Source organism: Bos javanicus, chromosome 23 (assembly GCF_032452875.1).
Source record: "Bos javanicus breed banteng chromosome 23, ARS-OSU_banteng_1.0, whole genome shotgun sequence".
Taxonomy (NCBI): Eukaryota; Metazoa; Chordata; class Mammalia; order Artiodactyla; family Bovidae; genus Bos; species Bos javanicus.
In genome coordinates, this window is record NC_083890.1 from 22,122,972 (window position 1) to 22,150,408 (window position 27,437).

The window sequence follows — 27,437 nt, forward strand, 5'->3', positions numbered from 1 at the left end:
ACCTTTTTATTTTGTTCTACAAAATAACTAGCCTATAATTTTCCAAAGTATCAAGGTCATAAAAATCAAAGGCAGAATGAGGAACTGTTAGACAGAGGTTAGAGAGAAATGATAACTAAAGGCAAAAACGTGATTCGGAACTGGATCCTTCTGCGGTATAGGGCATCCCTGGGACATTTGGTGAAACTTGAATGGTGTTTCAGGACTTGACAGTTTCTATGGACTGAATTGTGTTTCTCAAATTCATGAATCCCTAGCCACTCCACTCCCCCACCCTCTTCCCAATATGAGTGTATTTGGAGATAGAATTTTTAGGAGATAAGGTTAAAGTGGATCATAAGGGTGGGGTCTTTATCTGACAAGTTGGTTGTTTTATAAGAAGAAAAAGTTTTCTGTTTCTTGCTGTGTGTTCATACACTTTAAAAAAGCCATGTGAGCACATGAAGGCAGATGTCTACAAGCCAGGAAGAAGGTTCTCAACGGAAACCAAATTGACCACACCTTGATCTTGGACTTCCAGCTTCCAAAGCAGTGAGAAAATAACTTTCTGTTGTTTAAACCTCCCAATCTATGGTATTTTGTCATGGCAGCCTGGACTAACAAAGGTCATAATTCAACTATTTTAATTTCTAGGTTTTGATGGTTTTATTCTGGTTGAGAGATTATTTGTTAATAAGAAATACATTCTAAAGTATTCACTGTTTATGCGACCTAGAAACATAAAAGCTTCAAGAAAAAAAAAAAACAGCTCTTTGTACTCTACTTATAACTTTTTCTGAAAGCTTAAGGTTATTTTTAAAATAAAACTAGTTATTTCAAAAAGGTATTGAGCAAAATTGCCAAAAATTCTGAAGGAGATGGGGATACCAGACCACTTGACCTGCCTTTTGAGAAATTTGTATGTAGATCAGGAAGCAACAGTTAGAACTGAACATGGAACAACAGACTGGTTACAAATAGGAAAAGGAGTACATCAAGGCTGTATATTGTCATTCTGCTTATTTAACTTATATGCAGAGCACACCATGAGAAACGCTGGGCTGGAGGAAGCACAGACTGGAATCAAGATTGCCGGGAGAAATATCAATAACCTCAGATATGCAGATGACACCACCCTTATGGCAGAAAGTGAAGAAGAACTAAAGAGCCTCTTGATGAAAGTGAAAGAAAAGTTGACTTAAAGCTCAACACTCAGAAAACAAAGATCATGGCATCTGGTCCCATCACTTCATGGGAAATAGATGGAGAAACAGTGGAAACAGTGGCTGATTTTATTTATTGGGCTCCAAAATCACTGTAGATGGTGACTGCAGCCACGAAATTAAAAGACGCTTACTCCTTGGAAGGAAAGTTATGACCAACCTAGACAGCATATTCAAAAGCAGAGACATTACTTTGTCAACAAAGGTCTGTCTGGTCAAGGCTATGGTTTTTCCAGTAGTCATGTATGGATGTGAGAGTTGGACTATAAAGAAAGCTGAGCACCGAAGAATTGATGTTTTTGCACTGTGGTATTGGAGAAGACTCTTGAGAGTCCCTTGGACTGCAAGGAGATCCAACCAGTCCATCCTAAAGGAGATCAGTCCTGGGTATTCATTGGAAGGAGTGATGTTGAAGCTGAAACTCCCAATACTTTGGCCACCTGATGCGAAGAGCTGACTTATTCCCTATCAGGGAAAGGACCCTGATGCTGGGAAAGATTGAGGGCAGGAGGAGAAGGGGACGACAGAAGATGAGATGGGTGGATGCACCATCACCTCAGTGGACATGGGTTTGGGTGAATTCTGGGAGCTGGTGATGGATAGTTAGGCCTGGCATGCTGCGGTTCATGGGGTCGCAAAGAGTTGGACATGACTGAGCAACTGAACTGAACTGAACTGATTGAGCAAAATATCCAAGTTATTTTCTGAAGATATTTGGCCATTCTTTAATAGATTTAATCTCAGGAGGATAACAATAAAATATACGGAAAAGTGACATTGGATTTATGTTGATTAAAAAATACCTACAAAAATATCAAGGAACAACTTTACTGAAGTAGAGCTGATGTAGAGTATTACATAAGTCTATAAGTTGATGTAGAATATTATATAATCACAATATAGTGATTCATAATTGTTAAAGTTTATACTCCACTTATAGTTATTATAAAATATTGGCCACATTCTTTGTGTTGTACAATATATCCTTTTAGTTTATTTTATACCTAATCATTTGTATCTTTTAAAAAAATATTGAATACTTCATGAAGTACATTTCATTCTTGTGCAGGGGCTGTGCTAATCTTCACTGTATCATTTCAATTTTACTATATGTGCTGACACTTTATTTATTTATGGCCACACCATAGGGCATGTGAGATCTTAGTTCCCCAATCAGGGCGTGAACCCTTTCCCCTGCATTGGAAGTACAGAGTCTTAACCACTGAACTTCCAGGGAAGTCCCTCAAATAGCCATTTTAGAATAAATGTTTGTGGTGTTTTTTTTTTTTTTTTGAAACCTATTGACTTGCATATCCAAATGAACTCTCTGGAAACCCTCTGAATGTTGCCTTATGATCAGCAGGAACAAGGAGGTCTTGGGACATCCTGATGATGAAGATGATTCTTTGTGATGATCAGCAGGAGAGGGGACAGTGGGCTTTTATAAGTAAGCACACTTCAGAAAGCCCATTTGAAAGAGAAATTGAAGTAGGTTTGAAAAAAGTCACCTATTTGTCTGTAAAATATTTTAAATACAGCTTTTCCAGAGGAATAATATATTAATTCACTGTTATTGTAGATTTTCAGTTCTGAAGTCCTATTAATTATGAAAAGGCCTCCTTGATGCTTAAGCACATCCTGGCAAGAGTTCGGGACTCCTGAAACAGAAGAAAAATCTTCACAGTTAACAGAGAGAAAAAAATTTCACATTATTTCTCTAGAAATGATTTTATATGATTATGTTGGTTACCTTTACCAAACTCAGTTTTTAAAAACTTATGCTATAACATGAGACATTAACTTGATTTTTTAAAAAAATACTTATATAAGTAAGTAAACCACGGTTGTCAAGATGGTGGAGTAGAAGGACGTGAGCTCATCTTCCGCAAGAACACCAAAATCACAACTAGCTGCTGAGCAGCCATCAATAGGAGAACGTTGGATCCCACCAAGAAAAGATACCCCACATCCAAGGATAAAGGAGAAGCCCGCACAAGACGGTAGGATGGGAGAAACTGCATTTAGAGTTAAACCTCATACCTGCCAGAGATGCTGGGAGGGTGCAGACAAAGCCCTTGTGTGCATCAGGGTCCACGGAAAGGAACAGTGACCTCCACAGGAGACTGAGCCAGACCTGCCTTGGAGTGTTTGAGGGTCTCCTGTGGAGGCAGGGGTCAGCAGTGGCCTGCCGCAGGGACAGGGGCTCTGGCTGCAGCAGACCTGGGAGGTGTGGCGTGCAGCATAAGTCCTCTAGGAGGAGGTCACCATTAATACCACCACAGAGCCACCGAGCAGACGACACACAAACTGCAGAACAATTATAGCAAAGAAGTTCTTGCACTGTTGCAAAAGTTCTAGGGCCCACAGCAGGTTTCCCAGCCTATGGATCCAGCAAAGGGACTGAGAACTCCCAGGGAGCTGGACTGAGAACTCCCAGGGAATTTGACTTTGGAGGCCAGTGGGATTTGATTACAGAACTTCCACAGGACTGGGGAAGCAGACTCTTGGACGGCACAAACCAAAATTTTGCACACCAGGACCCAGGAGAAAGGAGCAGTGACCCCACAAAAGACTGATCCAGACTTGCCTATGAATGTCCAGGAGTCTCTTTTGAGGCACGGGATGACAGGGGCACTGAATACTACAATCCTGGGACCTGCAGCATGCTGGTGAAAGTCCTTTTGAAGGAGGTTGCTATTAATGCCATTACCCCTACCATAGTTTGGCCTCAGGCCAAATTACAGGCAGGGAACACAGCCCCACTCATTAGCAGAACCAGAGCAAGACCCAGTTTCCCCACAGCCAGTCCCTTCTGTCCGGAAGCTTCCACAAGCCTTTAATCCTCATCCATCAGAGGGAAGACAGAATGAAAACCACAATCACAGAAAACTAATCAAACTGATCACATGGCTCACAGCCTTGTCTAATTCAAAGAAACTATGAGCCATGCCATGTAGGGCCACCCAAGACATTCTGACAAAATGTGGTCAACTGGAGAAGGGAATGCCAAACCACTTCAGCATTCTTGCCTTGAGAACCCCATGAACAGTATGAAAAGATAAAAAGATATGACACCAAAAGATGAACTTCCCAGGTTAGTAGGTGCCCAATATGCTACTGGAGAAGAGTGGAGAAATAGCTTCAGAAGGAATGAAGAAGCTGGGCCAAACTGGAAACGCCCAGATGTGGATGTGTCTGGTGGTGATAATAAAGTCCGATGTTGTAAAGAACAATACTGCTTAGGAACCTGGAATGTTAGGTCCATGAATCAAGATAAATTGGAAGTGGTCAAACAGGAGATGGCAAGAGTGAACATCAACATTTTAGGAATCAGTGAACTAAAATGGACTGGAACGGGCAAATTTAATTAAGTTGTTCAGATCAGATCAGATCAGATCAGTCGCTCAGTCGTGTCCGACTCTTTGTGACCCCATGAATCGCAGCACGCCAGGCCTCCCTGTCCATCACCAACTCCCGGAGTTCACTGAGACTCACGTCCATTGAGTCAGTGATGCCATCCAGCCATCTCATCCTCTGTCGTCCCCTTCTCCTCCTGCCCTCAATCCCTCCCAGCATCACAGTCTTTTCCAATGAGTCAACTCTTCACATGAGGTGGCCAAAGTACTGGAGTTTCAGCTTTAGCATCATTCCTTCCAAAGAAATCCCAGGGCTGATCTCCTTCAGAATGGACTGGTTGGATCTCATTGCAGTCCAAGGGACTCTCAAGAGTCTTCTCCAACACCACAGTTCAAAAGCATCAATTCTTCGGTGCTCAGCCTTCTTCACAGTCCAGTAACAATTTCTTTGAATTGAGTATGGACTAAACATGAACAATGTTTGGTGTATGTGTGTGTGTGTGGGCAGGTGCTTGTTACTAAAGTGAATTCTAACCACAGAAGAAAAAAGAGCCAAAGACAAACATTTTATTTTATAATGACATTTAATCCACTGGCATTTTATACAAAATAGACTTTGGTCAGATAGCATTTGAGCTCTTGTTTCAAATAGTAAACATGCAAAAGAAGTGAAGTATAAGAATATTCAAACTGTGAATGAAAAATATTGCCTGCCATATCAGAATATGAAAGATGTTGCAGCCACCAGCCACTAACTCTGTTCCGAAGGGTGAGCCTTGAAGGAACTCAGGATGAAAACACAGAATGCCCACTATCAAGCCCTCAGTCACTGCAGGCACCTTCAGCAGTGCACCTTGAGGGGACTCCGGAAGGAAAAGAACAAGACTTGACCCTAGAGAGCTAAGGTGCAAATCAAATGAATGATTGCAGTGAGCTCAGACTCTTGCATCGTTCCATACTTAGAAAAGAGTTAAATTCATTAACTTGAAATACCTGGTTTTCTTTAATCAGTAATTTTTTGATGTTCTGATCACCTGGTCTTTGTTGCAAAACTCCTATGTACCCTGTCCCCCACCCCACCCCACCCCACCCCCTGCTCCTGCTCTTTGGAACAGTCCTCAAAGCTATTTCAGAGACTGCCTCCTGAATTTAAATCCTCAGCAAGTCTGCCAAATAAAACACAATTCTTCTAAAATAGACCATTTTTAAAATCCAGAAAGCACTGTCAAAGAAAAATCATATTACTGTTTACATACATACATTTCCTTCTTATTTCTTACATAAATTATTGTTTCATTAGCTTCAGTTATAATCTTTGGGATTGAAGACATAGTATGTACATTAAGGAACTGACATGATTAGAAAGTGCTGGTTTCATTGTAAATCCTCCTCCATGTGGAAAAAAATACAAGAAAATACATGGAATATTCACCCTGTAACTACCCACTGGCAAGAATCCATTTGACCATCTGTTGTATGAGTCACATTTCTTCAATTAAACAATCACTGATGTGAAGAGACAGCTCCAGATTTTGTTAAAATGTTTTCTCACTGGATATGTAGGGCTCAGGATCTATCCATTCCATTCCATATACTCATGGAAGCTGCCATTTTGTTTCAAGTCTAGATAATGGGAAAAGAAGCTGAAGCACAGGATTAGGCTTCACGTTCTAATGGAGGGTAGAGAGAAGTTCATGGAAATGGTTGTCATATTCTTTCCTCTCAGGAACCTTAAGAAAAAAAAAAAAAGATTAAGGCACTTTTTATACTTTCTTTCACTGGGCTTATCACAGGTTAGTATTGAAACAAAGATGTTTTCTGTAGTTATTATTCAAGTATAGAAAGAACTGGGAATAAAAATTGTTTGAGTTGGGAAGAAATGAACAAAAATATTTATCCCACCCATCCTGACTACATTCTCTTTTGCAAACCTGTTCTCTTTGAAAATCCCATTTGAACGCATCCAAGTATCTATCACTCTTAGGTTTTGCAGGAAATAATTTGGAAGAAAATGTCAACGAAATAAAGAGGTAGAAACTGGAGGATGGAAAGAAGCTAATGTTTCGTGAGTCACAGAACTTCTTGTATCCTCACCAAGATTCTTCAACCCTGCATGTCCCACCTGCTCGGTCTACTTATATGTGATGTAAAATCTCACACAGCTGCCCAGAATTCCTATATTTTTATGAGGAGCTTTTTTTTTTTTTTTTAATTGCTCTTGGAGGAGTGAAAGGGTACTTGTCAACTAAAGTCTGTTTTTCCTTCATCTAGTTTCTGCTTTGCAAGATATCATAGCTTCTGATTTTATCTTTCTGGGCACATTGTTTCAATTTCTCTCTATAAGTAGGGAGTTCAACCAATTTTGTCATAAGGATGCCACACAGACATCTAGACATGTGGTGGGCAGAACGTTGCCTAGTATAGTCATCATATGCATCCTTAGAACACTACACAGTACCTCCCAATAAACAGAATCATCATAGCAGTCCTCATCAGGTGGTTGTGCCCAGAAAGGAATCTTTAAAATCGCACCTGTGAAAGCAGGGAGAAAATAAGTCATGGTTATGAGGCTGAAAAGGAAAATCAACCTGCTTAGTAATTAAAATACTGTTATAAAGTCATCCCCTGGAGCTTACCTGATTACTGTCAGAAGTGTAGAAAAATTTTGTTTACCAATGTTTAATAATATCTATTATGTTGAGAGCATGAGATAGAGGGAAATGTTTATTTTTTATGCTCACCTGTGATTAGCCCTCCAACAAGTGCTGTTGCAATGGATGAACCTAGCGCAGCTGCCTGACTGACCGTCTTAGTCCTAGGAGGCAAAAAATGCAGAATTGTTTGTCCAAGATGCCTGGCAATAAAAACCGCATCTCCTGAGGGTGTGCATGCCTGCCACCTTCAGGCCAGAGTGCAGCATGACATACCAGCAAACAGTTACTACAATTTTTCTTTAATCTCATATATTTTCTTTGAAACTCTTAATGTTCACAAATTCTTATAAGCACATATACAAGAACCACCTTTTTCTTCAGAAATGATGAAAATATCTTCCTCAGAAAGGGTTTCAGTTCAGTTCTGTCGCTCAGTCGTGTCTGACTCTTTGCGACTCTATGAATTGCAGCACACCAGGCCTCCCTGTCCATCACCAACTCCCGGAGTTCACCCAAACTCACGTCCATCGAGTCGGTGATGCCATCCAGCCATCTTATCCTCTGTAGTCCCCTTTTCCTCCTGCCCCAATCCCTCCCAGCATCAGAGTCTTTTCCAATGAGTCAACTCTTCGCATGAGGTGGCCAAAGTACTGGAGTTTCAGTTTTAGCATCATTCCTTCCAAAGAACACCCAGGGCTGATCTCCTTTAGAATGGACTGGTTGGATCTCCTTGCAGTCCAAGGGACTCTCAAGAGTCTTCTCCAACACCACAGTGCAAAAGCATTAATTCTGCGGTGCTCAGCTTTCTTCACAGCCCAACTCTCACATCCACACATGACCACTGGAAAAACCATAACCTTGACTAGACGGACTTTTGTTGGCAAAGTAACGTCTCTGCTTTTGAATATGTTATCTAGGTTGGTCATAACTTTTCTTCCAAGGAGTAAGCGTCTTTTAATTTCATGGCTGCAGTCACCATCTACAGTGATTTTGGAGCCCCCCCAAATAAAGTCTGACACTGTTTCCACTGTTTCCCCATCTACTTCCCATGAAGTGATGGGACCAGATGCCATGATCTTAGTTTTCTGAATGTTGAGCTTTAAGCCAACCTTTTCATTCTCCTCTTTCACTTTCATCAAGAGGCTCTTTAGCTCCTCTTTACTTTCTGCCATAAGAGTGGTGTCATCTGCATATCTAAGGTTATTGATATTTCTCCCGGCAATCTTGATTCCAGCTTGCGCTTCTTCCAGTCCAGCATTTCTCATGATGTACTCTGCATAAAAGTTAAATAAGCAGGATGACAGTATACAGCCTTGACGTACTCCTTTTCCTATTTGGAACCAGTCTGTTGTTCCATGTCCAGTTCTAATTGTTGCTTCCTGACCTGCATGTAGGTTTCTCAAGAGGCAGGTCAGGTGGTCTGATATTCCCATCTCTTTCAGAATTTTCCACAGTTTATTGTGATCCACACAGTCAAAGGCTTTGGCCTAGTCAATAAAGCAGAAATAGATGCTTTTCTGGAACTCTTTTACTATTTCGATGATCCAGAGGATGTTGGCAATTTAAGCTCTGGCTCCTCTGCCTTTTCTAAAACCAGCTTGAACATCTGGAATTTCATGGTTCACGTATTGCTGAAGCCTGGCTTGGAGAATTTTGAGCATTACTTTACTAGCGTGTGAGATGAGTGCAAGTGTGCAGTAGTTTGAGCATTCTTTGGCATTGCCTTTGTTCGGGATTGGAATGAAAACTGGCATTTTCCAGTCCTGTGGCCGCTGCTGACTTTTCCAAATTTGCTGGCATATTGAGTGCAGCACTTTCACAGCATCATCTTTCAGGATTTGAAATAGCTCAACTGGAATTCCATCACCTCCAGTAGCTTTGTTCATAGTGATGCTTTCTAAGACCCACTTGACTTCACGTTCCAGGATGTCTGGCTCTAGGTGAGTTATCACACCATCATGATACTCATTTGATTTTCTTCTTTTGTAAGCTGTCTGTTAATTTTACTAGAATTTACCAAGATCTTTTACAAGGTATTAAAAAATGTTCTGATGAAAAATATTCCATGATAAAATAGGCTTGCAAAATGCTGGATTAGACAAAATTAACAGCATTATTAAAGTTAGGCTGCCATGATTTGGAAAAAATGTCCCCTAAGTATATTAACTTCTCCTTGTTCTATGTTTGCCAATAAACCCAATTTGCATTTTCATAATCTGAATAGACACATGTGAGTAAGTAGGCTTGACTCTAGGACAAAGTATTGTATCTACCCTGTGAGATATGTGTGAATTTTGCCCACACATGTGAATGGACTTTCCAAGGTTTGCCCCCTCAACTCCTCTTGAGTAAATTAAATTGTTGCTAAATCTGTATACCCAAGGACTAGACTCTTAACCATGAAATCTACCCCAAATCTGGCCACTGAGCAAGAATCAAGCCTACTTTCTCTCGTGTGTCTATTCAGATTATTAAAATGCAAATTGGGAAATGTTTCTTTGGCCCTCGGTTATGTCTCTTTGGCTTCAGTAAGAACAGTACTTACAAACTGTGGTCTGGATTGCTAAAGAAAAAACTCTTATCACTGGGTTTCTCCAAGAGTGAGAGGAAACAGCACTTGACCTTGGGGAATAGGAAAACATTCTTTCACTCACGAGTCAGATTCCTTCAAGGCTACAGTGATGATGCCAGCAAGGCCTCCTATCACACCAGGTAAGCCATGTAGGTTATGGACTCCACAGGTGTCATGGATCCTCAGTTTAGTAGTGAAAAGTGGCTGAAATTGTAAAAAGAGGAAGCCTTATTATTTTGTTAGCTATAGAGAGCCCTGTGACTAAAGTAAATGAACATGCAGGAAAATTTTTATCTCCAGGCCAGTTTCCCATCCACATCTGAAACCCACTTACATCAAAGAATCTGAATACACTGGTGGCAAAACTTTTCATTTCAGTCTTAAGTAGGTGGATGTGACAGTAAGTGATTTTAAGTCCTGTTCATTCTTACCTACTGGTGGGATCTTAAATCCTCTGAAAAGGGCTCAGAGTCTTTAATTACACAAAGCAAACATCATCAACAAATGTCAACCACAACAAAAACTGAGAAAAGTAATACAAGTAGTTAACATTCAGTTCATATTGTTACAAGTAACGAATATTCACAAAAGAAGGCAAGAAAGAGTAGAAAGCACTGGAACACTGACACATTGAGTGCTCCAAGGAGAGGTGCTTAGGAAAGGACTTTTCATAGGTTTCTCTGCTGGTGGGATATGAGACGGTGATGGGGCAGGTCCAAAGTTTGACTGAGAGTGTCTGTTAATACTTACAGTCAGGAACTTGAACCCAAACACGGAGACCGCTCCTGCAATGCTCCCAATGATCATAGCATAATAGGGGGGAATCTCCATGTCCGCACAAGTGCCCACAGCCACTCCTCCAGCCAGAGTTGCATTCTGAATGTGAACCTGCGTGGAGCACAGAAATGTGAGCGAGAGGAGCTGGAGTTTAGAAGGACTGTAGCAATCTCAGGGTCGATGGATTCCACATACATTCTTTAGTTGGGAGGGTTATGGATTCTTATTTAAGAAGGCTCTTTGTAGTTCCAGAAAGCCTTTCTTCCCAGCAGTTGACCTGTGGTATCTTTCTTATAGGATTCCTTGGTTGTTCACGAGAGATCGAGTTAGTAAGACTAGGGTGGGGAGGGATGTGGCAGAATCAAGAGAAGTTGTGGGAGAGTGGGAATATGCAGCAGTTATTCTGGCAGTGTTCTGCCTCTTTACGCAGCTTTGGAATGCGTTTATGGTTACTGTGAACTGAAACAGGCTTATGGCTGCTGTGTGCTTTGTTGAGTCCTTGATGTTCCACTAATCAAGGACAGGATTTAAAGGCATTGAAATGTACGTATTACACATCAAAGACAACAGCTTTTGCCAAGTGTCACTATTCTGAGAACATCTGAGAATGGAGAAAAGAGGAACCAGTTTCCATTTACCAGAATTCCTCAGAAAAATTATATTCTGGCTGTTCTGCCGAAGGAAAAAAGGTTGTCAGTACTTTTGAAAGAGATCCACTGAGCCATGCATGATTGCTTCTTTTAATTGTTTTCATTTATTTTTCTCATGAAACAATTTGTAGAGAACTGAAAGACATGTTCTTAGCTATGTTTAGAAATATTTTGATACAATATCTTTTTTCTCTCTCAGCTTAGAAAGAGTGGCCGATTTGAGGATTATTCCTTCACTGACATTTCTTTAGCTCATAGGCAAGAAACTAAAAAGACCATTATGGGGGATTTTTTAAAATGTTTTATTTCGAAATAATTATAGACATGTAAAAGTTGCAGAAATATTGCAGAGCATTTCCATATATACCACATCCAGTTCCCCCCAATGTTAACATCTTACATCATCACAGAACTAAGAAATTAGCATTGGTGTACTACTATTGAAGACCTTATTTGAATTTTACCAATATTCCCACTAATATCCCTTTTCTTTTCCAGAATCCTATTCAGGATCCCTGGAGAAGGAAACGGCAGCCCACTCCAGTATTCTTGCCTGGAGAATCCCATGGACTGTAGCCTGCCAGGCTCCTCTGACACGGCTTAGCAATTAAACCACCATTCAGGATCCCTCAGTACATTTAGTTGTTATTTCTTTGAAATATTTGCTGTTAGAAAAATAGAACCAACTTGCATTCTCCCACTCTTTTTCTACCCTTATAGAAAGTGCTGTTTCTAAGAAAGATTTTCTGAAAACTTGGGGACAGTTGGCTCTATCGGTAAAGAAACATGTTTCAGATCTTTGATTTTTTGCATGATTATATTCCTATGTGCATGCTCAGTCGCTTCAGTCATGTCCGACTCTTTGCAACCCCATGGACTGTGGCCTGCCAGGTTCCTCTGTCCATGGAATCTTCGAGGCAAGAATACTGGAGTGGGTTGCCATGCCCTCCTCCAGGGGATCTTCCCAACTGGGGGATTGAAACTTTGTCCCCTGCATCTCCTGCATTGCAGGCAGATTCTTTACCCACTAAGCCACCTGGGAAACCTGACTATATTCCCTGTAAAACTGTAAATTCCTTGATAATATTTTTTTAATTTGTCACAGTACAGATCTGAAAAATAAGGGAATGTTATTTTCAGATTATTCTCCAAGGTCTGCAGTGTTGTGATTTGTTCGGGCAGCTCAGCAGTGATGCAGAAATGAGTTACTCATCAGAGCAGCCATCAGGGTCACTTAGCAAACTTCCATGGGGGTTAACATGACACTCACCATATTGAGCTTGCCTCGGCTCTCGAGAAGGCTGGAACATGCGTAGGCTGTGACCACAGAGGCAGCAAGAGAGAAGTACGTGTTCACGATGGCCCTGTACTGTTTCTTTGCTTCATCAGCAGTGGCAGAATTAAAGCTAGGCCAAAATATCCATAAGAAAAGAGACCCTGCAGTAAATCACAGAAACGGATATTATTAATCGTTCTGAATATGAAAGACAGTCCACAGGAAGTCGTTTACCTTGGGCACAGACATGCTGTCTTTACTTTTAGGCTTTGTTGTCTAAGAGTTAGGGGGAAAGAGAGGCATTCCCTTGTGTCTGAGCAAATAGACAAGAATCAGGCAACTTCATCCCAACTCACCAATCATCGCAAACAAGTCCGAGTGGTATACAGACTCTTCATTGGGATGTTTTTCTTTCAATCCTGATCGATACAAGATGCCTGCTACAGCCAAACCAAAGTAAGCCCCAAAGGCATGGATGGTCATCGATTCTCCAGTATCAGAGGCCTGAGGGGGGGAAAGCATTCATGTAAATAGAGGTGACACTCAACACAGGAGGGAGGTCATTAAGGACTGCTTCATGCGTTAAACAAAAAAGATCAAGAGCGAGAATGAATGTGTCAGAGAAAGGGGAATAAAACAGGATCATGTAAAAGAAAAGGCACGGGCATTGGAGCAACACAGAACTGACTTTCAGTCCTAGGTCAGGTACTTCTCTGATGTGACTTTAGACAAATTATTTCTACTTCTTTGAATCTCCAGTTGGGTGAAATGGAGAAACGTTACCCAGCCAGTACAGTTGTGGTGGGATTTAGATGGGACCGTGTTTTTCAAGGCCTAGGTCCTTAGTGGGCACTCAGTACAGTTCAGGTTACTTTTCCAGGTTACACAGATTCTTAGTGCGATATTAGGCACTGCACCTGATACAAAATAAGCGTGACTTTTGCATTCATTGACTCTGCTATGATGACATGAAAACCAATTGAGGTCCAAGATTCATTTGAAGAAATGTATTTTATGTCCCTCTTTAGAACACTGAGTGGATATGATGCAGTTTCCTACAGTTCTTGTCTCTAGAGGGAAAGTTCAGAGTGCCAAACCCAAGGCATTGCTGTGTACTTATGAAAGTAGAAAAATGATACAAATTTGTTAATTTACTTACATTTTCATGCTTGATAAACTCTTACATACCTTTCAGGTCCAGTTTAGCTGTCACTTTCCTCAAAGAAACCTTCCTTGATTCCACAATCTAAATTAGGTCTTCTAGGTATATTTCCTCAGAGCCCTTCTATTTATTTTTCATAGTATGTGTTGCAATTTATAGTAATAATTGTGTGTGTGTTTGTGATTCTATGGGTAGGTGGTTGAATGTATGAATATTTGTTGGATTTCTGTCTCTCCCACTAGACTGTAAACTCTATGAAGAGACGTTTGCAACTGAATCACCAACACATGATACCTAGAAATTTGCCAAAGTATTTGTTATCAAGTCATATGTTCAATAGAAGCATAAATGGACACAAATTTGAGCAAACTCTGGAAGGCAGTAGAGGATGGAGGAGCCTGCTGTGCTGTAGTCCATGAAGCCCCCAAATGATGGACACAATTTAGCAACTGAACAACAACGAGAATAAATAGAATACTGGAGAGTGCCCGACATATTCAATTTCCCTTGGGGGAATCAATCAGATTTTCATGGAGGGGAAGACATTTGATCAAAGTTTTAATAAAAGACTTTGAAAGGGCAATTCATTTAGTAGTTGAAATATAAATAGGAATTGGTCATTGATAGAAAGTGTATTTACATAAAAAGAATTGTAGAGCTAGGAAATTCTGGATTTGAATTCAGATTCAGGCAAGTTGGTCATTTAGTATCTGTGATAATCAGTTTCATTGTCTATAAATGAATCATAATAATGCATCATAATACCTGTCTAACACTGTTGTGGTGTCAATGCAATTAGATAATGTTTATAGAATTTCTAGTTTATGATAGTTACTCGAAGGATGACTATGATTATTACTTGCTATGGTGTCACGGCCACCAAGGTTTGTCCCTGCTTATTTATGGTGGGCATCTAACGTGTGTTGTGCTGTTCAAAGCTAGGTAAGTATCAATTGAACCCTTACCCATAATATCTTAAAAACCAGATATTCATTGGCAGCATAGACAGTAATTTCTAAAATTGTCATGATCAGCATCTGGACTGGACTTGTTTTACCCAGGACAGCTCCAAAAGAAATCAGAACTGTGACTGTACTGAAGTCTGCGTGTATCATGCTGAGGGAAGAAGAAAGAAGACGTTGAAAACCAATGCGCAACTTAAATATGTGAGTTGTAATGAATATAGCATCCCCTTGTCCAGAGTTCAAGCCCCCTCTCCCCATCTGTTCCCTCCCATCAGGTGCTTCTTCCAGACCTTCTTTTGTCCTCTCCCACTTCCTTGCCCACCTCCACCTCCATTCACCATGCAATCTTTAGTTACTCTCGCATTTCCTTTAGCCTACCTGTTCTTTACTTCTTTTAGGGTTTTACCTTATTTCTGTTGATCTGATAAATGAATTACCTTCTAGAGCCTTTACATGTCAAAAACAGCCTCAGAAAAATTACTAAAGAAGGATTTTTGCCCTCTCTAGCTAAAATGAAAGGAATAATAATTTTATGGAAGGGGATTTCTTATACCCTTAAGGGCAAATCAGAGAGCATATACACATAAATATATGGCCCAGTTCAGTTGAGCAAGGCATTGATTTAGATCCTTGGATCCCAATGATCTTTGTTTCATGGAAGGGAGACAATCTGCAAGCTAGTTCAGAGGCTGACTTTTAGGAGACTAAGAAGAGAAACAACTGCTCTGAAAACACAATGATTGGAAAGTAATGGGTGCTCACTTTTTCATTTCTATTAGGAATTTCTGTCCGTGGCTACGAAAGATCCCCTGTATAATAGTGCCCCATTGGAGTCCCAGAGCAGCTATAAGTAGGTTGATGCCCACACCACTGAAGCCATATTTCCACAAGAAGGTCATGAGGAAGCCGAACCCAGCGAATACCATAATGTGCACATCTTGGAAGACTGCAAAAGAGGAGAAAGAAAAAGAAATCTGCATAAGGGGAGCACTGAGAAAGTGTGACATCATAGTATATTCCATTTACTAAGTGCTGCATCTTTTTCAGAAAACACCACAAAAGGAAAGTTAACTGCACAGCCAAAGGCTGGGTTGCAGTGCCAGCGTGGCTACTTACCCGCGAGGAGACCTTGGGCAAGTGATTGAGCCTTTTCTTGGAAAACTATGCACTATCATACCAATATGTCTTTCATCCTCTCCCTGAAGAGTTTTCTGTTACTTTTCACGCGAGGATACCTTTGCTAAATACAGTACCAGAATCACCTGTTCTTGCAGACTTTCCAAGTACTCCCAGGGAAAATTAATATTTCTTCCAGTTTTCCCCAAACCTCAGCTTTAGCAGTTGTTACATTGGATTACCATTTATTTACCACGTATCATACTGTAATAGTTATCTGATGAGGGGTCCATTACCTGCACTAGATTGTGAGTTTCCTGGTTGAAGGGTTTAGGGCTTTCTTATCTTTTGACCCCCGAATCTGTCACAAAAGCCTGCGTATAAAGAATGAGGCACTATTGACTAAATGATTGAGAAGGTATCTTTACGTCTCAAATGGAAATCTTAACAGATCATTATTTAAGTCATATGGATTGATGTCTTTGTTTACACTTTCTAAACCAATGGAAGGAAGGCTGTATCCTCTCGAGGAACAAATTCTTGACTTAGTTCTGCAGATGGAGGCTGAGGTTCCCCAACAGTGTCACGTGATCATGTGACCTTGGGCAAATCACCTTGGGCAAGTCACCTCTCCTCAGGGCATTTTGGCGTTCTCATTTGCAAGCCTACTGAAAAGGCTCTATTCCACATTTTCTGGGGCTGTAGGGTTTCTGTCGAGTGACAGCTCTCACTTCTCTCTGAAAAACGCTCTTGTCCAGTCACAGCCCTTCCCTTGGGTCACCTGAACCCAATGACTGGTTCACAACAGCATCCCCTCGCCTTGGGAAAAGAGCCACTTGAAGCTAGACAATCCCAGTCTCAGAGTTTCCTAAGGTCACCTGAGGCTTTCTCTCTCTGCCCGAACCCTTCTGCTGCAGGTATTGATCATAAGACATGCCCCAGTAAACTTCCTTCAGGCTAATGTTGCTCGTAGAGTCTATAGCACCTTCCTGGGGGCTCCCCTTGTCTCTGTAGAGCTTTCCTGACTTTCCTTCCGACATAACTTGTATATCACATTTTTTTCAAACTTTGCAAGTTAAATCCGATGCACTAATCTGTAGCAGTGATCATACACCTGGAAGTGGATAAAGATGCTGTGTTTCCAAGGATTCCCAGTATTTGAAAAGGGCTGGTTGGAAGTATGGGAACTCACCCTACAGCCTTATTCCATGACAGATCCCAGGACAGGCAGAGGTTGGCATCATGTATTGAATCACAAGGGTCTTTTGGTGGTCTAGAAGCTAGTCTCATTTGTGCATGAGTTCAGCAAATGTTAAGAATAAAGACAATGAGAAAACCAGACCCAAACTTCTAATTCAGGCACACACAGCATCAGCCTTTTTTTGACCCCATCCAGGCAGTGAGTCTTTTGATCATTTTATTGTTCATTGGCTCCACCTCCCAAGAGAGTCGGTATGAGGAGGGTGAGAAGGGAAAAAATAAATTTCTGAAGATTCTCTTTCCTTAGCAGCTTTGAAGGAGGTCTCAGAGAGGAGAATGCTGCAGTCTTTTTTTCCTAGTGAGATAATGCATACTGGCAACAATTTGACTTATACCCACATTCTGAATGCCCACCTTCATCTCATTGCCTATCCATCCAGAAAACTAATTAATTGGGATTTTACCTGACTTATCAACAGGAAACTGTCAAATTGTTTGGCTTTGGAAATATAGGTGACTATATATATATATATATTTTTTTTTTCTTTACAAATTGTTTTTACCACTTTTTAATGTAAACGTTTAATTTAGGTCATAGTTGGAGTGGAGCTCAGAGAATATGCCTGACTTACTGACTTGCTATGGTTTTATTAGACCTTTCTGAAACTCAGTTTTTCTCCTCTTTTAAAGAACAGTTTGACTTTGATGAAGTCTAACGTCTCTCCTAGCTCTAAACTTCCTTTGCTGATGTTTATTTTATTGATGCATAGTTGATTGATAATATTGTGTTAATTTCAAATGTACATATAACATAATAATTCATACCTGTCTGTCTATATTCTTTTTCAGATGTGCTCCCATCATAGGTTATTATAAGGGTTCCTTGTGCTGAACAATAGGTCTTTGTTGTTCATTTTACTTTGTTTTTAGATCAGACTCTAAGATCCAGGGAAATTAGATAATTTACTTATACTCACAAAGCTAAAATTAGAGTAAGAACCCAGTCTACTGACTTCACTGGGTTTTTTCATTACTTCAAGCTACTTTTCTAAATTTTTTTCTTTTTTTCCCCCTAGAGTGCTCTTGTTCCTCCTACAGTCTGCTGATTTAAAAATATGGAGTAGCCAACTAATTTAAAAATTGGCTTAGCCAATTTTTAATGACTCACACTAGGAGGAATAATTCTTCAGATTCCATCCTTCTCCCCCTTTGGTGGTAAATCAGACATTTCCCCCCTTTATTTTTAATTTTTCTTATACAAATTTTTCATACCTACAGAAAAGTAGAAGACTAGTATAATGGACACAAATATATCTATCACCTAGATTTAACAGTTGTTAACATTTTGCTATGTACATGCTTTATCCCCTATTTTTTCTTGAAATATTTTGAAGTAAATAACAGACATGACATTTCACTTCTAAACACTTATGTATCCCTAAAAATTTAAGGACATTTTTCTACACAATCATAACACCATCATCATTCCTGGCAGAATAATCACAATTTATAATTATAATCTAGCACGTCATGTTCAGATTTCCCTAGTTGTCCCCAGAGTAGCTCTTACAGCTGATGGGAAACCAGATATGCTGTTGGAGGGAGGGATGTCCTACGTTGACGGTGGTCCGATTTTTTTTTCTCCTGTAATCTCATGCTTGTTACTGCTTTTCGCCACAAGGGGGCCTAAGAACCTCAAGAAAGTGAAGTCGCTCAGTCGGGTCCGACTCTGCGACCCGGTGGACTGTAGCCCACTAGGCTCCTCCGTCCATGGGATTCTCCAGGCAAGAGTACTGGAGTGGGTTGTCATTTCCTTCTCCAGGGGATCTTCCTGACCCAGGGATGGAACCCAGGTCTCCCGCATTGCAGGTAGAGGCTTTAACCTCTGAGCCACCAGGGCAGACCCCTATCTTCCTGACCCAGGGATGGAACCCAGGTCTCCCGCATTGCAGGTAGAGGCTTTAACCTCTGAATCACCAGGGCAGACCCCTAGAACCTCATCTATTATTTAAATTGCTAAAGAGAGCTTACAAAGTTGACTCAACAGATAATGATTCTGTATAAAAGGTATGGATAAAAAGGTTTATAAACAGTTAGGATGATGCATTATCTTTCATCCTGCTCTAGAAATTTATTTGTGGGTAAGCACTAGGGAGAGGGTCATCAAGTCAGTTTTATGGCGCAGTTCAATTATGCTGCATTAAAGGAATTCTTTATGGAAGGAAAAAGGTATTTCTTTACTGGTTGGAATTTCTGTGAAGTACTCTGACAGGTTTCAAGGACTGCCATCTAAATCAGATATTCTCAATAGCTGGCAATTTTTAAAAATTGAATTATAATTGATTTAAAAAATTGTGTTGGTTTAAGGTACTGTGATTCACTTTTTTTTTTTTTCAGATTACATTCCATTATAGGTTTTTACAAGATATTGAGTCAGATTCCCTGTGCTATATAGTAAATCCTTGTTGCTTATTTATTTTAGGTAAAGCAGTTTTTATCTGTTAATTCCATACTCTTGATTTGTCCATTCCTCTCCTCTTCGGTAGCCATAAGTTTGTTTTCTGTGTCTGTGAGTCTGTATCTGTTTTGTATACAGATTCATTTGTATTATTTTTTAGATTCCATGCATAAGTGATGTCATATAGTATTTGTCTGTTTCTGTCAATAGCAGGCAATTTTAGCCTCTAAAGTAAATTTGGCAATGTCTGGTAATTTTATTCTGTATTTTACTATCACATGTAGCTTGGACCAGGATATCTTTGAAAGCCCTGATAACTTTAAAATGTAATTGATGATTTCAACTCTCCTCTTCCACCACCAACCACAAACAAAATGAAACAGAGCCTTCTTTCCCCTCTACCTCCTGTACATGCCTGCTGCCTAGAATGTCCGCTCCTCCCCACACCCGACTTTTTTTTGGCGGGGGGCACTCTGTGTGGCTTGTAGGATCTTAGTTCCCTGACCAGGGATTGAACCTGGGGCCCGAGCAGTGAGAGCACTGAGTTCTAACCACTGGACCTCTAGGGAATTCCTCCACCTCCAACGCTTCTTTACCTGGCCTACTTCCAGATGACTTTCAAGGACCAGGCGCTCTGCACAGTGCCGCTGGGCACGGCTGCAACACTGTGGGTGCCCCTCTGGTTTTAGTTCATGTGTTTATGTACTTGTCTGTGCCCGTTTACCATTTATTCAGATAGACTGTTGAACGAGTACTGCCGGTAAGGCATGCTTCCAGGGGAAAGTGAGTGCAAGCGTTAAGGTAGGAATCTCTAAATGGCTCGTTCCTTGGAGACCCAGCAGAAGGTTTGGCAATTCCAGCTTTTCCGGAGATGCCTAGTTTATGCAGGAATAAATGACTCACAGGTGAGGGCCGCTGAGAATTTGCCTCTTTGGGATTCTAGGGCTCTTATTCAGAGAAAGGATTCTTCTGGATCAGATAGTTAAAACTGTTCAACTCACTCTCGAATTAGAAGCTGGTTGGCTGGTTTGGTTTGGTTTGTTTGTTTTTTAATGACTGAGGGCTGGCAAGCTGTTTGCATGCAGATAGCGATTGGTTCTTCGTGAGTTCCAATCTTTTGAACCATCTGGGGTTCGTCCTGAACTTATCTTTTCTGAAAGTAGTATCCCAGTAGTGGTATCTTTCCTCCCCTACTTTCACATATTCTGTTTTTATATATTTCAAATATTTGGAAAAAATAGTACAATGAAGAGCTATGTACTGTTTCCCTAGATTTATCGGTTGCTAATATTTTCTGTATTTGTTCTCTCTTTCCAGATATATCTCTCAAACCATTGAAAAGTATGAGATTTTGCCCTAAACCACTTCAGCGTGAATCTCCAAAGCAAAAGAGCATTGTTTTAAATAACCACAGTATTATCCTCACATCTAAAAATATAACATGGATACAGTAACATCCGATTTGGAATCTATATTTGAATTTATTTGACTGTTTCCCAATTGTACTTTTATAGGATTTTTTGACCCCCTTTATCTACTCAAGTTTCATATATTTTGTTTGTTATGTGTCTTTGTATGCATGCTCAGTCGCTCAACTCTTGTGACCCCATGGACTGTAGCCCTTCAGGCTCCTCTGTCCATGGGATTATCCCAGCAATACTGGAGTGGGTTGCCGTTTCGTCTTCCAGGGGATCTTCCCAATCTAGGGATCGAACCTGTGTCTCCTGCATCTCCTACACTGGCAGGTGGATTCTTCACCACTGAGTCACCTGAGAAGCCCTTATTACATGTCTTTAGACTCTTTTAATTTAGAGTCTCTCACCAGGCTTTTTTGGGTTTCCCTGTGGCTCAGCTGGTAAAGAATCTGCCTGCAATGAGGGAGACCTGGTTTCAATCCCTGGGTTGGGAAGATCCCCTGGAGAAGCAAAAGGCTACCCAATCCAGTATTCTGGCCTGGAGAATTCCATGGACTGTATAGTCCATGGGGTTGCAGTCAGACATGACTGAGCGACTTTCACTTCACTTCACACCATGCTTTTTACTGGTGGTATTGATTTGCCTTTAATATGGAATGTACCACAGTTTGCATTTGTTTATTTCACCAAAATTAGAATCAGACTATAGATTTTTGGCAAGACTATGAATACAGATGGTGTTGTGCAATTGCCATTTCATCATACCAGGTAGCACATAATTTGTTTGTCGTACTACTGGTGATGATACATCAGACCACTTGCTTAAGACTGTTCTGCCAGATCTCTTCCTGTGGATATACCTTTCATCCTGAGTTGCCCAATCACTTTTTACCTAATAATTTTAGCAGTCATTGGTGAACCTTGCTAGAGTCAATTGTTACATTTTTTAATTTCAAAATTATAATTTTTGTATCTATTACTTCTTTTGTAATTAATTAGTTGGCATTTGTATATAAAGAACTCCAATCTGATCCCCTTACCCTGCTTTAGGGTATATTTCTATGGACTCAATGAAGCCTTTTTCCTTTGTTTCAGTGTGTTATAATCTATCATCATCACACTATTCTTATTCTTAATCCTCTGCTGCTGCTAAGTCGCTTCAGTCGTGTCCGACTCTGTGTGACCCCATAGATGGCAGCCCACCAGGCTCTGCTGTCCTTGGGATTCTCCAGGCAAGAACACTGGAGTGGGTTGCCATTTCCTTTTCCAATGCAGGAAAGTGAAAAGTGAAAGTGAAGTCGCTCAGCCGTGTCCGACTCTTAGCGACCCCATGGACTGCAGCCTACCGGGCTCCTCCGTCCATGGATTTTCCAGGCACGAGAACTGGAGTGGGGTGCCATCGCCCCCCAATTCAGCTAATTGGTGTTCTTTCCCGTAGGATCCTGTGTTCTCCTGACACATCCCCGTTAGTGTATACCTGCTTGGTTTACCTTGTGCTTTCTTTGCCATGACCTGGAATGAGCCCCTCAGTGGAGAAGGTAGTTAGAAGCCAAGATTTCAGTTCTATTTCTACTCACTGCTTCCAGTTCTTTCACATAAACAAAACTGTTCAACTCAAAGGCAGCATACCAGAGGCCAGCATCTTATTGTTAGATTATAAAACACAGCATGTTAACTCAGTTATTGTAACAATTTCAGGTATCATTTAGAATAGAAGCAAATAATTTCCTAGGAATTGTCTTCTGGCACTTTTAGTAACCCTTTGCCTGTAACATATATCTAGATTGCTGAATCTCTTGTAATAAATGAACTGAAGGAGGAATTCTCTGGCAGTCCAGTGGTTAGAACTCGACACTCTCACTGCTGTGACCTGGATTCAGTCCCTGGCTGGGAACTAAGGTCCTGCAAGCCTTGTCGTGGCCAAACATGAGTAAATAAATAAATAAAATCTGAATAAATATAGGGACCTTCTTAAATGGAGATTTTAAAAATAAATCCTTGTACTAATCTGTTGCTGTATCTTCCGTACTTCTTCAAGTGTGATCAATGTACAATGTAACAAGGTCACACATGGACAAACGATCCACTCAGAGTGACAAGATAGGCTAATGGATTCTAATGTTTAACAGAGGATGAAGAATTCATTGATGTGGTTTTAATGTCCCATAAGCATTAAACACCTTGTGTTTGTAGAATTTCTAATAGTCTTTAAAGAGCCTTCTTCTTAAACTCTACTTTTCTCTAGTCTTTCTGCGTGTTAGCAAGGATTAGTTCATAGTCGTGTGCCTGCGAGCTCAGTCAGGTCCAACTCTTTGTGATTCCATGGACTCTAGCCCACCAGACTCCTCTGTCCATGGCTTTTTCCAGGCAAGAGCACTGAGTGGGTTGTCATTCCCTCCTCCAGGGGACTTCCCACTCCGGGGGTTGAACCTGTATCTCCTGCGTCTCCTGCTTTGGCAGGTGGATTCTTTACCACTGAGCCTCAGCCACAGTCGGGCCTCATTTCTTGTCAAATTATTGGCCTCAACAAAGTGGTCAACTCTTTGCTGGGTGCCATGAAAGCCGAAACCATGGAGTCGAGCTAGTTTCTCTGGGGCCCGTCATTACGTGCCATGTGACGTCGGGTGTGCCACCCACTTCTGTGGTTGTGCCCTGGGATGGGTTCAGAGGCCAGGTCTCTGTGACCTCTCCCCTTTCTCGGCATTGCACAGCTGAATGCAGTAAGTGAGAGGGATGAATAAACTTATATTCAATTGAATTTGTTTCAAATGTAAATTAATATCCCACTTGATTTATTTTTAGAGCTTCCCTGGTGGCTCAGATGGCAAAGAATCTGCCTGCAATGCTGGAGACCTGGGTTCGAGCCCTGGGTTAGGAAGATCCTTTGGAGAAAGGCACGGCAACCCTCTCTAGCATTCTTGCCTGGAGAATCCCATGGACAGAGGAGCCTGCTGGGCGACGGTCACAAAAGAGTCAGACACAACACAGTGACTAACACACTGTTAGTGTGAAAAATTCATGACTTTCAGCATACTGCAATTGAGAACTCTCGTAATGCACTGTAAGCTTCTTAGATGGTAACTGAGCCTTTTCTGTCTTGAATCCCTGCGCTTGGCACAGTGCATGGTGCTAGGCTGCTGCTGCTGCTGCTAAGTCGCTTCAGTCATGTCCGACTCTCAGCGACCCCATAGACGGCAGCCCACCAGGCTCCCCCGTCCCTGGGATTCTCCAGGCAAGAACACTGGAGTGGGTTGCCATTTCCTTCTCTGGAGCATGAAAGTGAAAAGTGAAAGTGAAGTTGCTCAGTTGTGTCCAACTCTTAGCGACCCCATGGACTGCAGCCCACCAGGCTCCTCCGTTCATGGGATTTTCCAGGCAAGAGTACTGGAGTGGGGTGCTTGCCTTCTCCAATGGTGCTGGGCAGGCACTCTCAAATATTTGTTGACTTGAACTTTGCTTCTTAATTAGTGAATGTTTCATAAACTTCCCTCCGGTGACTTATGCTGTTACATAAGTTTGGTGTACATAGGTTGTTTTGAAATGTGGGGAAAAATATATACATATAATCAGTAAAATCATGTCATTTCTAGGGCTGTTCTACAAAGTATTTTAACCAGTGAGAAGGTAGCTGAACTGGAAGATTAGCGCTAGGTGGAATTTTACATCTTGAGAGCCACCTCACTGAAGAGAGAACTCTTTTCCCTTTTGCTTTATGATTTATTACAGGGTAGTGAATATACTTCCCTGTGCTAGACGACTAGGACTTTGCCCATTCTATATATAATAGTTTGCACCTGCTAATCCCAAACTCCCAGGCTATCCCTCCCCGACCTCTCTTCCTGCTCGGCAACCACAAGCCTGTTCTCTGTATCTGTGGACCTGTTAGAAAGGAGAACTTTGAATTGTATATAGACTGGGCTGTGGAGAGCACTTTGAATGCAAGAAGACTGTTTTCCATGTAAAATGTCACCTTGTCTTCTGGTTACTGCCTTTCTTCTGGGCTCCCAGGGGCCTCTATTGCTTGAATCCTCCCTCCTTTATCCTGGCCCCTGCCTGTGTCCCAGCCCTCCTGCCCTTACGGTGAGGAAGAGGTTGTGGTGTCTGTGTGTGTGTGTGTGTTGTTTCAAAGTACATTGATTGTTAATTATTATTATTATTGACAACTGTGATGTTTCCTCTGTAAAATGAAAAAGCACCCTGCTCTTGACATCATTCTTTTTTGATTCCTCTCTTGTTTTCATGTATGATATAGCTGATATAATAGAAAATCCTGTGAGCAATACTTTCAAGTTGGAGCCAGAAGAATAGATGATGAAATGAAATGTACAGAAGCGCACAGAGTTGAACAGAATTCTTTTCTGTTTTGGTGTTCTTGAACTTGCAAATTGTAAAATTCTTGCATCCCAAATCCTTTCGGATATCTCTGTAAAGAGAACTAGATGTGGACTCAGAGCCTCTGACTTACAGCCCTAACTGTATCCTTTACTTGAGATGGTGCATTTTGACTCAGCAACTCTAGGTCATAATTTCTACTCGAGAATGCCCCCCATTATATATGTTCCCTCAAAAAATGTAGAAATAAAAGAACAAATGTCACATTGTTTTTGAAAAGCTTAGAGATAGGCTGTAGAACTATAATAAATATTGCTATTAGAATAATTTAATACAATTTAACATTTAATAAATAATAAATTACTTATACCTCACTAAAAAACCAGTCTATATAATAGGATTATGTTACTTCCTCCCCCCCACCAGTTAACAAGGTGAGGAGTATGCCTGGCTCATCATAGGCAGTCAGTAAATGGTAATTATTATTGTTATACTAAATATTTCGTAACCTGTTCTTCCAAACTTGAAACTAAATCCTTTCTTTCTTTCAGTCGCCATTCCCAGGGAAGGGTTCTGCTTTTAAACTATGTTGGGTGCTCACAATTCTATTCTCATCTCAGAGGAACAGCCTTCCTTTCAGAATATTATAAAACCCTCAGTACAGCATTTCCAGGGCTTCCCTGGTGGCTCAGTGGTAAAGAATCTGCCTGCCAATGCAGGAGACGTGGGTTCCATCCCTCCGGTAGGAAAATACCCTGGAGAAGGAAATGGCAACCCAGTCCAGTATTCTTGCCTAGGAAACCCCATGGAGAGAGGAGCCTGGCGAGTTGTGGTCCATGGGGTCACAAAAGAGTCGGTCATGACTTAGTGACTAAACAACAGTATCATTTATATCCTGTATCATCCTTAATATCCCTTCTTATACCTTAGGGCTCTCACATGAAATCCAGGTTCCCTTTCCCCATTACATTTTGTTTCTAGTTTCTCCTCCAAAGTTAACTCTTAAGTCTTTTTTTTCAGTGGAGGAGGGATATTTTTATACCTTGCAGAACTAGTAATCAAAGAAAAGGCAAGGTCATTTACCTAAATGGGAAGGAAATCTAGAAAAGAGGGGATATATGTATACATATAACTGATTCACTTTGCCTCACGACAGAAACTAACACAATATGGTAAAGCAACTATGCTGCTGCTGCTGCTGCTAAGTCGCTTCAGTCGTGTCTGACTCTTCAGTCGTGTCTGACTCTGTGCGACCCCATAGACGTCAGCCCACCAGGCTCCCCTGTCCCTGGGATTCTCCAGGCAAGAACACTGGAGTGGGTTGCCATTTCCTTCTCCAAAGCAACTATACTCCAGTAAAACATTTTTTAAATTAAAAACAGAAAAAGAAGGTCAAAAATTGATCAATTAATTCAATTCTCAGCTTCTTGTTCTGATAGTTTCACACATACGGATTCTGTCCAAACACATGAACTGCAGAGACCAAATGTCCCAGCATAAACTTATATACCCTTAGCACTCAGAACTGTCACATAATTCTACAAGGGGCTCCAATGTAGAGCGCTACAGGTTACAATATCCACAGACCTCCCATTCTGAGAACCCAAAAATGTACAATAAGAAGCACGGCTCACTCACAGGGATACGATTCCATGGTTTTCTCCACGTCCATGGCAGCTGACTCAGTCTCGTTGGGATTCCTGGAAGTGTTCACACTCGTTTCATACTGAACAAATAATGCAAATAAAACAATCATGACAACTTCCAGGCCAATGGCCATGAGAGGGAACTTGAACCTCATGTTTGTGGCAAAGGACAGAGGCACACTGAGGCTTCCCGGGCTGTGGGAGGCTGATAAGGCAGAGGGGCTGCTCTGCGTGTGGAATTAGGCTATAAGCTCAAGGCACTCCAGTGACGCTGCAAGAAAAAAATGGGGCAAGACTGGTGAAAACGCCCATCCACTGGAGAAAACTGTGCTCTGTAATCAGATTGCTGTAAATGCTGGTTTGAAGAAAATATGGTGTAGATTGACAGCAGCCCACTGACAGAAATGATCCTTTGCACACAGTGTCTAAACTCTTTTTTCTTTCTATTACATTTTAAAATTAAAAATGCTGTATACCAAAATGATTAAGTGTTATATATATATATATATTTACATACATCAAAGTATATATAAGTCCCTTGGAGAACAAGGATATCAAACCAGTCAATCTTAAAGGAAATCAACCCTGAATATTCATTGGAAGATCAGTTAAGTTCAGTTCAGTCACTCAGTTGTGTCCAACTCTTTGCGACCCCG

At 41.1% G+C, this 27,437-nt stretch overlaps 1 protein-coding gene, 1 long non-coding RNA gene and 1 pseudogene across 2 annotated transcripts; 1 reads left to right on the top strand and 2 right to left on the bottom strand.

The window, feature by feature from the left end:
- Positions 1–2,227: 2,227 nt before the first annotated feature.
- LOC133237127 (U6 spliceosomal RNA) lies at positions 2,228–2,324 on the bottom strand (annotated as a pseudogene).
- Positions 2,325–5,653: 3,329 nt separating this feature from the next.
- On the bottom strand, positions 5,654–27,010 carry RHAG (Rh associated glycoprotein). The gene is made up of 10 exons (XM_061398386.1): positions 26,774–27,010; positions 15,377–15,560; positions 14,615–14,765; positions 12,844–12,991; positions 12,482–12,648; positions 10,535–10,672; positions 9,867–9,988; positions 7,300–7,373; positions 7,017–7,090; positions 5,654–6,288 (listed from the first exon to the last, which is right to left on the bottom strand). The coding sequence occupies exons 1-10, from the start codon at positions 26,934–26,936 to the stop codon at positions 6,229–6,231; spliced, it is 1,281 nt and encodes a 426-aa protein (XP_061254370.1). The 5' UTR covers positions 26,937–27,010; the 3' UTR covers positions 5,654–6,228.
- On the top strand, positions 9,755–15,480 carry LOC133236382 (uncharacterized). Its single transcript, XR_009732863.1, has 3 exons — positions 9,755–9,924; positions 14,711–14,815; positions 15,394–15,480. It is a non-coding gene; the product is annotated as an uncharacterized LOC133236382 (long non-coding RNA).
- Positions 27,011–27,437: the final 427 nt, after the last annotated feature.

What these genes read in the sequence shown, in the direction of transcription:
- RHAG (XM_061398386.1), bottom strand. Translation starts at nt 26,936, where the DNA reads ATGAGGTTCAAGTTCCCTCTCATGGCCATTGGCCTGGAAGTTGTCATG. An exon ending in TTCCTAATAGAAATGAAAAA is followed by an intron (nt 14,766 to 15,376) that starts GTGAGCACCCAT and finishes TTCTTCCCTCAG; the next exon opens with CATGATACACGCAGACTTCA. An exon ending in GCCGAGGCAAGCTCAATATG is followed by an intron (nt 10,673 to 12,481) that starts GTGAGTGTCATG and finishes TGCTCCACGCAG; the next exon opens with GTTCACATTCAGAATGCAAC.